General features: G+C 34.0%; 1 protein-coding gene across 1 annotated transcript; it reads right to left on the bottom strand.

Annotated features, from left to right (window-relative positions):
* Positions 1 to 552: 552 nt before the first annotated feature.
* On the bottom strand, positions 553 to 9,088 carry LOC146536809 (uncharacterized). The gene is made up of 5 exons (XM_085189376.1): positions 8,935 to 9,088; positions 3,204 to 3,950; positions 2,408 to 2,602; positions 1,202 to 1,450; positions 553 to 983 (listed from the first exon to the last, which is right to left on the bottom strand). Exons 2-5 carry the CDS (start codon positions 3,861 to 3,863, stop codon positions 792 to 794), a joined length of 1,296 nt encoding a protein of 431 aa, XP_085045502.1. The 5' UTR covers positions 3,864 to 3,950; positions 8,935 to 9,088; the 3' UTR covers positions 553 to 791.
* Positions 9,089 to 11,601: the final 2,513 nt, after the last annotated feature.

The following is an 11,601-nucleotide window of genomic DNA, read 5'->3' as shown; positions in this document are numbered from 1 at the left end:
GTAGAATTATTCTGTTTTTTGCATGTCTTTTCATACTGATGTTAAGAGATAAGTGTAGGTTATTAGGCTATTGGGAGTTCTTAATATTTTTGTATGCTATTTAAGTCCTAAATAATCATATATTACCTGCTTTTTTACTATGTTTGTGAACATTTACCTAGAAGATATGTTTTTTTTAATATTTTTAATAATTTTTAAATAATACTAGCTACGATTAAAATTGAAAAACTTTTATAGTATGTCTACGTAATTAAATTAAACTGACCTTAGTATCTATCCACGAGTGATGTTTGACATCTCTGCGTGAGAATAATTTGGAATGTCGCTGTAGGAGATCTTTAATATTTACATAAGGTACTATTTCTATATATTTAGTTATTATATATTTTTTTAATGTCTAATACTACAATCTATGAACTAAAATCAAAACACACATTTACAAATATTTATAATGAACTAACTATATACAAACAGATATCTAAATAACCTTAATTTACAGTAAAATATTATTATTATTTGAAGCTCTTTAAAGAATCAAAAACATGTATTACAACTAGACGAAAACACTAAAAGACTATTTGCTTAAAGTAAAATTTAAAAATGAGAAAGTTTACCAATATTAATAAGAATCGAGAAAGATTTTTTTAACATGTTATATGCATATCGAACACCAGTTTTAATATCATCGACTTACCTTCTTAAGAGAAATACATTTCATGGCCATATGAATATGGATATAGGGTGTTAGGGATGGAATATGGAAAACGCGGCACTGGCCGCAAAATGTGACGTCACCCATCACTTCCGTCAGGTCCTCCTCCCTCATCTTCTGAACCCGTAACGTCCAAGCTACGCGAGTCCTCCGAGGAACAGTTGGAAGGACACCTGGTGCGCGATTCGTCCCAATTTGGTTCAACTTGTGGCAACTTATTCCAGAATGACGTGTTGAAATTGCTGTCACGAATAGTTTCCTGTATTCGATCCTGTTAAAAAAATATTGTATTGAAATACAAAATAAATATAAATAAATAAATATATAAAATAAATTCCGTTCCAAGAACTCAACACGCATGCCTCAAAAATTCGCTGGACAAATGGGCTACGGAGTGTCCTAACAATAAATTCCCTCTGCCTACCTTGCTATAAGCGGGATACAGCGTGAAGCTGCAAAAAGAATAAAAAAATCGATTTCGTGGCTCACCTGTTGATAAGTAGGATATTCTACATGGACTTGACGAAAGGCTGACGGTTCCTTTTCCGTTTCAGTTTCCGGCTGTTCATGGGCTAACAGATGTTTTCTCAAGTAGGCTTGCCGTCTAAATAATTTGCCACATTTTTGACAAGCGAAGCGCCCAGCTTCCGTGGGAGGTTCCCTTCGCTTGCTGGCGCCGGGGACGCGGGGCTTGTGCCATCGTCGATGAGACGCTAGGTTCGCAGGACAATTGAAGACCTATGATTACAAATGTTTATTACAAAAAAATATTGGCAATATAATTTACGAACATAATTAAAGCCAGATGTAAGGCCAGTCGTGGAGCGTATGTCTGTAATTGAAAGGTTATGGGTTCGATTCCCATCCGATTCGCTATAGTGTCCAGGTAATTAAATTACAAGCGGAAAATGAGTAACGGAGTGTATAAACACTAGGTTCCCTCTGCCAACCATGCTATAATTCTTATTGCATTAATTGGTTTTATTGAACTTTGAACTTTAAGATTATACCAATAAATACCAACAGAAAAATAACACAACAATAAATCAAATAAAAATTTACCGCATAAGTGGAAAACTACCTACAAGTTAATAGTTGCATAATTTTACTTTGTTGCATCGGCTTTAAGGTCATATTTATTATTCACATTCAGAGCTCACAGTGGCTTATACAATTGACTTCTTTGTTATTGTTAATATTATAATTATAACAAATTATAAGATAAACACTAACTATCTACCGTCACGCACCACGGGAAGTATCAATTAAGGTGCACAAACATTTTAGCCGACTCAGTTAGAGTGTTTCCCATGGAAATGTGCAAGTGTTTACAATCGCCACCCTCGTGTTATTTGTTCCCATACCATACGAAAGCGTTTTTCAATGGCCGTGCCAGAAAATGAGGCGAGATCAATAAAAATAATTATTGGTGAGATAATTTAACGAGATAGATGTACGTGACGTATCGTTTTATTTAATAGACTGGGTTTATCTATTGATATTTATTTTTTTATATAAACATATAGTGTTAATTAATAGTTTAACAATATTAATAACATTTAATTTAACTCATCCCTGAATTATTATTATTGATACGATCACCAAAAGCCCTAAAATTAGTGATATTTCGAATTGTTTTATTAAATTTAATGTTATATTTTAATTATTATTTTTATAATATTTAATTAAATTTACCTTATCACATTCTGGGCAGCGATATTCAATATGCACTATTCTAGAACAGCGGTGCTGCGCGAGAGCAAACGCATCACTGTACAACCGACGGCAGAGCCTGCAAATGTATCTTCCCAGCCGGTTCTCTATATTCGCTATGAGTGCCTTAGCTTCTTCCGTTACTTCCACCACATTAAAAGCTGGATCAATATCTCCCTAAAATAAAATATAGGCTATTAACTTGATGTTCACCAATTACATGGGTGATATTGGCCAAATTTGGTACAAAGTGGAATTCTAGAAAAATATTAGGTTAGAAATCGTATAAATGATTTATTCTATGTCTAATGTCCCTAAGAACCACCCCTGACTATGAATGTCGCGGCTCGCCCTCAGGACTGTTATTAGCGCAAAAACACAACACAATAAGCGATTTCATAGCGTTTAATTGCCGAAGCGATAAGGAAAGTCGCCCACAACCCATCGTAATGCTATGGTAGAGAACGTTTAATTAACAGTTCCATAGCAGTGTTGCCACTTGCCTCAGTACGAATAAATTATCAGGTTTTATTTCATTTTCTTATATATATTTGCTTAACTATGACAATATGTTGTAATGTTTTATCACTTAAAGTGAAAAAAAGTGGGGAACGGAGTGTCTTAACACTAGGTTCCCTCTACCTACCCTGCTGTGTGCGGGATACAGCGTGAAACTGATTCTTTTATCACCTAAAATGATATAATAAAAACCTATAGATATAATATTGTTTTTATACAAATACTAGCTAATAAAATAATGTTTATAATGTGTTTTTACCTTTCTAACTACTAAGGTTTCATCTTCAGCGAGGTCTCTTATGATAGTGCCAGAGACTGGTGAAGTTTTATCTTCATCAAACATTAAACGTCTTACAACTTTACTTTTTTTCAGTGGCTGCGAGGGTTTCGGTGATTTTTTGGGTCGTTCTGTCACATCTTTAATTTCTACTATATCGGGAGAGCTTCGTTCACTCTTGGCTCCGTCGCCTTCACTTGGTAAGCAACTACGTAACTCATCAAAGAACTGCTTAGTGAATTTAAGCTTTTTGGCTTCAGGACTGTCACTGTCATTGGAAATTTCATCATCGTACTTCCTCTTTTGAATTTTGTCCTGTGATTCCTCATTACTGACGTCGCTTTCTTCAAAGTGCCGAAAAATCTTTGCCGGTTTTTCATTTTTATTTTCATCGGAAGTTTTCCTTTTCTGTGAGGGCGGAGGAGTGCAGGGTGGGGTTATTGGTGTAGTGGATTTAAGTGATAAGTCGAGAGGCACTACAGGTTCATTGTAGTATGCTAAATACTGTTGAAGGAGGGTCGGATGTTGTTGAGGAATTAAATCGTGGAGATAATTGCTTGAAATACGGACCGGCGGCGCCGCATATTGCTGATAGAATCGAGAAGTTGCAAGTCGGTGAAAGTGTGGTAATGCTGCCTCCATATTCAAACGTCCACTCTTGAAAATTTGTGATGAAGGAAGATAATCATCGTCCCATATGTTTGTATTGATGTTGATTAAATTTAATATCTGTGGACAAAATGAAAAAAATAAAAGAAATGTAATAGTGGAGAGTGCGAAGAAAATAAAATGGTTAAGCAACTCCATTTTCTTGATTGTAACAATGTACTTCAACTAATACGATTGCGCTTTCCAACAAATTGATATTTTCACACAAAGGACTAAAGCGACATCTTTTAGTTCTTTATTATTTATTCTTCTACATCCTGGACTAAGGTGGATTTTCCGTAATTATATGATTAATTATAGATTGGAGGCCCTCGTTGCGGTTCAAGAGTGTGACTGTAACGTGATGGTTGTGGGTTCGATCCCCACTCGAGGAAGTGAAATATTTATTTACGTTTATATTTCCATTTCTTCGGTCTGGTGTCGACGAAGCGCGGCGTTGAGTTGCCAATGCCTCCAGAATTCGGCAGAAATTGGAGAACGGAGTGTCTTAACACGAGGTTCCCTCTGCCTATCCTGCTGTTTGCGGGATACAGCGTGAACCTGATTTATTTATTTATTTTATATAATTAATAAAATGAATTTCTCAATATAAAGTAAATTTTAGTTTATTCTATTCATTATCGGGCTTCACCTTTTGACAAGGCGGGATGAAATGGGGTTAGTTAAACCATGTTGTCTAATTACTGTCGCCGAGATCGCTCCCACGCTCTCCCCATTGTACGCTACCCCAGGGACCGACGCGAAATAGAACTTACGACCCTTTTGTACTTACTTTCTATGTATTTTGGCTTAAAGCAAATAGCATGAATAAGTTATGGCGTAATGGCGGTGTTATGGTTTGGTAACGTGCAATTATTTAGAATGAAAATATTGCACATTGACTGTCATTTATTTATATTTTTTATTTGGTAAGCGGTTTTTTAAATTGATATTCTACATAATTGGCATAAATTTGTATAGAAATATACGTTTTTTTCAGCATCACAGCTGGGTAGGTAGAGGGAAGCTAGTGACAAGACACTCCGTTGCCCATTTGCTGTTGAGTTCTGGAGGAATTGCTTGTTAGGTGGCCGAACTCATTGACGCGTTGTCCCTTGTTATTATTGCGAAGAAATGAAAATATTATTAAATAAATGCTATTTTTTTTTTCATAACAACATAGCAGAGTAGGCAGAGGAAACCTAGTGTTAAGGTACTGCGTTTCCACTTGCTATTGAATTCTCGAAGCATTGCGTGTTGAGTGGCGGAGCTTAACGCCGTGCTGTGCTTTATTACCAGAGCGAGCAAACGAAAATACTAAATATTTCACTCCTCTGACTAGGAATCCACAACCATCGAATTTCAAACTAATATGAACAATATATTAAATATCTTATAATACTTCCTTGTTTCTATATTATACTTTTTTTAATATTAGATTTAATAATATAAAAACACACTTGTAAATGTTTTTGCATTAAAATTATTTTAACTAGATTATAATTATAAACTACACCCAAAAACTTCGTAGGACCTATATATACTTTGCTTATCACAACTACAATGTTCTCATCACTAAAAAGGTATATTTCCCGTAAAATATGATAATTTTATCAAACCCCGCCCTACCGTGTTATCCGCCCACGACTTCAAATATTAACGATAAAATACTTGATCCCGCCCAAAGCGATATTTAAGGCTTTTTATATTGTCATCAAAGTTTGACTAATGTATATAAAATTGTATTTAATTTATAGCAAAAATTATATATAAAGTTACTATTATTTTTTATATGATTAAGCAAATTATTATCAGTAAAACACAGATTTTGAACATCAATTTTGACACTAAAACTCTACTGTATATGGTTATCACTAGGTTCCCTTTGTCTATCCTGCTGTGTGCAGGATATAGCGAATCTATTAAATCTATTAAAATATATATATATTTAAATTATAATATTTATTACAAGCGGCCTGCCCGCGGCTTCGCCCGAGGATTTATGTTGTACTAAAGTATTAGAATGTTTAAAAGTGCTCCTGACGAAATTAATGCTTAATTCAACAATATGTTTTATCAAGATACTTTATTACCTACCATATGTTGACAATAGATAGCGTTACATGTGTCTATTTCTACTATCTCAAATATGAACTTCTTAAAAACTTAAATACTTATATCTTTTGATAGAGTGAAGCGATTACAATGAAATAAAAACTAAAACCTTCTCTGAGTTATTTATAATTATATAGTATAAAAGTTGCTTAAATTTGTTGTGTACTTTTTACGTGATACGTGTTCACATAAACAGAGAAACAGACAAACCGACAAACAGACAAAAATTCCAAAAATGCTGGAAATGGATTCTGTTAGTGATCCTTTAACACCCTGGCTAATTTTTTTAAAAATATTTTCAATGTACAGAAACGACTTTTCTACAGATTTATTATAAGTATCTATAGATTTATGTATAAGATTTAACAAAGTGCCAGATATAATAGATATTAAATATTTAATTTATCACATCCAGCATAAACCTATAATTAAAGTAAGTATAAGGCGTTAGTCACCGATTGAATCGTTTGGTTTTAATAATAGATATATCCTTTGAATATTTAATTAAATTGACACTCTATACTCGTTAAATAATGTTTTATCGACGTCGCCATGGCAGAGTTGGTATTGTCAAACGATTGTAAGAGTTATATAATACTAGTGGACCCGAACGCGGCTACGCCCGCTTCAGCTATACGAATATTTATTAAATATATTTATGAAATTATTTGCAAATCGTTGCTTAGCAACGGCCGCTTAGCGACGGTTGTTATTAACATGGCGAAATAAATTGCATGTCAAATTAATAAGTATTTCAATATATTGGGTATATATCGAAAATATTACAAATATGAGAAAAAAAGTATCCTATGTTCATTCCGAGATCCTCAAGTATCTCTATATGAGTATTTTATCACAATTAAATTAGCGGTTTGGCCCTGATTGCGTAAAAGATTTTTAATGTAAGTATTGTTAGTTCAAATTCCGATCTAAATAAATAATTATATTTATTGTCTACATATTTAACTGAAACGTAAGTAATCAGCTTTACACTGTATTCCGTACACAGCAGGTTAGGTAGAGGGAACCTAGTGTTAAGATAATCCGTTCCCAATTTCTGCCGAATTCTGGAGGCATTTTACCTCGACACCAGAGTGAAAAAATGAAAATTTAAATTTAAATAAATATTTATTGAACCCACTACCAGTCGCGCTTACAGTCACACACTTGTGCCTCTACACTACGATTGGCTTTAATAAAAAAGTTGTCACATTTAGATTTTTTTTTCTTTCTATTTTTCAGCTTCACGCTGTATCACGCTCTTTACCAGAGCGACAAATGAAAATATTAAATATTTAATTTCCTCGAGTGGGAATCGAACGCAAAACTCATCGAATTTACAGTCACACGCTTGTATCGCTGTGCCATGTCTGGATTTATCAAAGAAAATATATTAAGCATATAATTTGCACGAAAACTGCCTAATTTTATTTGGTTTATTATTTACATATTTAATTTCAATTAGTTAGTAATTATTGTAAATTACATGTAAATATAAACATCATTATCTAATTCAATAAATTATAATATTTAACAAAAATCAACATTAACCTACATTAAAAAGTAATAATAAAGATTATTTATTATTCTATCATTAGTATCGTAGAAACCTCACCCACAAGCTATATTAATTACAGTTAATTATTATTAACCATTCCTATGAGGTCAGTAGCGGCGCACAAAGTGTGACTGTAAACACAACCAGTTGTGAGTTCGATTCCTTCTCGAGGAAATTAATTAAAAATATTTATTTAAATTTATATTTCGCTCTGGCGTTGAGTTCTTCCACTCAACACGCATTGCCTTCAAAATTCTGTGGAAAGTGTATTACGGGTTCCCTCTGCCTACCCCGCTGTGTGCGGGAAACAGCGTGAAGCTAATTTAATTTATTTTCTAAATATTAATATTTCTTCATATCTATATCGATGAGCGGCGTTAATCAGCCGGCACGCGACACTTCTACCCACCTATATTTTAAAGGGTTACATTTTACGTTTAAACAACCCTCGGTTAAATGGTCAGTTGTAATGCGAGTTAGTGAAGGGGTAAGTAGATACCTATTATAAAAGAAACATTTATATTATAAACGATATGTCTTATTTTGTCGTTTGTATATATAATTCATAATTATTTTGATTTTTTTATTTGATTTGTATAATGTATGATTAGAGAAATAGGAAGTAAATTATTTGATTTTTTTGCCATAAATATCCAGTCAAAATGAACAAAGTAAATTTTGACAAAATTGTAAAATCTTTTTTGAGAAAAAAAGTAAAAAACCGTTTAAAAAGCAACTCTGCGAAGCTAGTCCTATCTTGTATTAAGAAAACATTAATTGACAGCTTAATTTTTAAGAAAACCCATACCTTATTAGTTTCATATATAGTTAGTTTAAAAAATTATTAATAATTAATTAGAATCTTAGGTTTCGATATAATAATAAGATAACACAAGGTGCACAGTTTCGTCCTAAACGGGTTTCCTTCAAACTTCTACTAGCGAGCTGGTCGAGAAAGCCCGAGCTAGAACTACTTCTACACAGAATTTGATACTTTTGAATTTGCCTCTGGTGTAGAACACCTATTGGACATCTTCATCGAATATCCGTATAGAAACTTCATTAGGGAACCTATTTACTTTTGAAATAAATTTTAAAACTTTTAATTTACAATTTCTAAGCTCTAAGCAATATTTGAAAGTCAAAAGCTACAATAGAGTATTAAAAAAACACGTTTATTATTTCATTATTAAGATTTCGTAATGTAAACATTCGATTTTAAAAAAACTGAAAAAAAAAAATAGAAATTATACCTAATAATTAAAAATAAATTTCTGGAATTATAAAAAAAAAATATTAATATTAATATTATTTTCAATTGAATTGGACATTCCACCGACACATTCGCGAAAGGTTTAGGGTGTTACTATGGTAAGAATAAATGAGTCATACCTGTGCTCCTGCTAACTCAGCCGGCGGCACCCCTGAGACACTTTGCAAGTTTCTATATGTAGATAAATATTTTATAACTATTTAAAATTAATAAACTGATGCCGGTTTAAAAGTTTGGTGGATGGTCGAGCTAGGGGTGCGCGGTCCGCTCGGCAGGGCGGTTGGAAGAGGACTGACGTGCCAGGGTGCGTGCCCCGGCGCGTGCCCGCCAGTTTCAACCCTCACTATACAGATATATAGTGGGGGCAACTTTTTTTTTCTATTGTATTAAAACACAGGTTATAGAGACAAAGACATGAGTTTTATAAAAGGAAGATAATGGAATTAAAGTAGCCTTGAGATTTTTGGTATATCCCTTAAAAATGTTGATTAAATATATTTTTAACTACTAAATAAGGATTTACTGTTATTTTTTACTGTTAATTGGTGGGTAGAGACAGATATGTCCCGCACTGGAAGTTCAGCACGAGCGTTCCGCATCACATGGTCCACTACATATAGAACCCTCATATAACACTCGAGTGTTTACTGCTCTAAGATAAAACCCGCATATTACATCATTTGTTAACAAATCGCTCAGCGTAGCCTGTCTCTAGTACAGGTAGAGGTTAGAGCAGGTGAAATAATTAATGTTATTTCTCATGAACTTGAACAATTACAAGGCTTTTTTGATAAAGAGTATTTTATTCTTTTTAGAATAGTTCAAAGTTTCACTTCAGAATTTGGCGGAAAATGGGGAACGGAGTGTTCTTAACACTAGGTTCCCTCTGCCTACCTCGCTGTGTGAGGGTTACAGCGTGAAGCTGATTTAATTTTTTATTTGGCCTAAGTAATATATTGTTAATTAAAATGAGAAGAAGATTATTTTTTAATATAAATATTTAATATATCCCATACATTTATTAAAAAAGTAATAAAGTACAATCAACTCAGCTTCCAGCAACATTTTTATTCATAGAATATTATACGGAACGCGAAATATCTGAAAACAAAAAGATGAAGATACTTGGGCGGATGGTCCCGCCCTGCCGCCCAGCCGAGGCCCCGCCCACCGCCCGCCCATCGACGAAATATAATTGAATGTAATCGAATCATCTCGTATTCAATTATATTCGACTAATTGCTGCGATTGTTAGAATGTATACGCCATGTCTATGGAAGTGAAAAGCTATGCTGAAATAGCTTGGGGCTTATATGATTTAATCCTTTTATATTACTATGGTTATTATTATTTATTAGTAATGTTATTTGTTTTGTTTAATAATATATGACCATATAAGATTTACGCGACTGGTTGTGGGTTCAAACCCAATCGAAGAAATGAAGTATTTTTATTTCTTCGCGCTGGTGTCGATGTAGAGAGAGGTTCTGCCACTCAACACACAATGCCTTAAGATTTCGAAAAAATTAGGAGTGTTTAACAATAGATTTTCTCTGTCTATCCTGCTGTGATACGGGATACAGCGTAAAGCTCAAAAATATCATATAGACATGTCTACTATAATTGTAGTAATCCTTTCATAATTACATTGGTCTAACATTGTTTTGGTGTACTTATTAAGCATTGTGATGAAAACTTGAAGTTTCAATTGATTAATTTATTTAATTTTTCTTTTTAAAAATCATATTTTTTAAATTTTGGCACCAAATGTATGACATGTATCAAAGTCAGCGGTATGTGAGCATACTGTGAAAAAACCCAGCCACTACATTAGGTTTAATATGCCCCAAATCCTCGCTAGGGCAAACAGATACAATCCTTAAATGATCCGCGAGGTTATTGAAATACAATAACATCCTAATTTCAAAAGAGAGAATGGCACACTTTCTACCACCTGGGATCCACTCCTAAAATCAATGAAGTGTCAAACCCATCATACCAGAGGGCAAGATACTATCAGCTCATTCTGCAGGACTCCAGGGCAATACGCGAGACAATCGAAGATGAATGCCACCTCCAGACCAGAAACAAACAGATGAATGCCACCTCAGCCTCAATCTACCCGTGACCACGGACTACTGCAATGTGTTCGAAACGTCGCGTTTCCAAAAACGTATAATCTTAAATATACGCGATTAATCATTTAAAATGTGACACTAAACAAACAAAAAAAAAAGTTGTTTTAAATTTCATTATAATTAAATATTTATCGGATATAAATATAAAATGTGAATGTGACAGCTTGTATAATACATCCTCTTATTAACCTACTCAAAGGACACCCGGGGACGGAAGGGAAGCCCCACTCGCGCACGCGCCGGAAGCACTGCGCCCGCGCATCCTCCGGTATCGCTTACCGTAAGTACGCGTAATTGAACTACCTACTTGTATATCGATTACAATATGTCATTGTTTTAAAATTACTTTATTTCTTTATATATTTTAGCAATTTTGCAATTTTCACTGCATTGTGAGTAATGATGAAATGAAGAAATTGCGTCTATATAGCACAGTTACACGCAGCACGCAGCAAGGTAGGCAGGTATGTTTAGTGTTAAGATACTTAGTTCCTCACTCTCCACCGAATTCTGGAGGCATTGGGTTTTGGGTGGCGGATCTCAGCGCCACGCTTTGCTTCACGATTGACCTCCACCGATACTTAAAAACACATACAGACAACTCAGCTTTTTCGTAGATCTGTGATAGCTAATAATATATGTATACTA

This window comes from Heliconius melpomene, chromosome 8 (assembly GCF_056956725.1).
Source record: "Heliconius melpomene rosina isolate 202511_hmr_F chromosome 8, ASM5695672v1, whole genome shotgun sequence".
In the NCBI taxonomy this organism is placed as follows: Eukaryota; Metazoa; Arthropoda; class Insecta; order Lepidoptera; family Nymphalidae; genus Heliconius; species Heliconius melpomene.
Note: the sequence above shows the minus strand (reverse complement) of the source record. Positions and strands in the feature narration are given on the sequence as shown.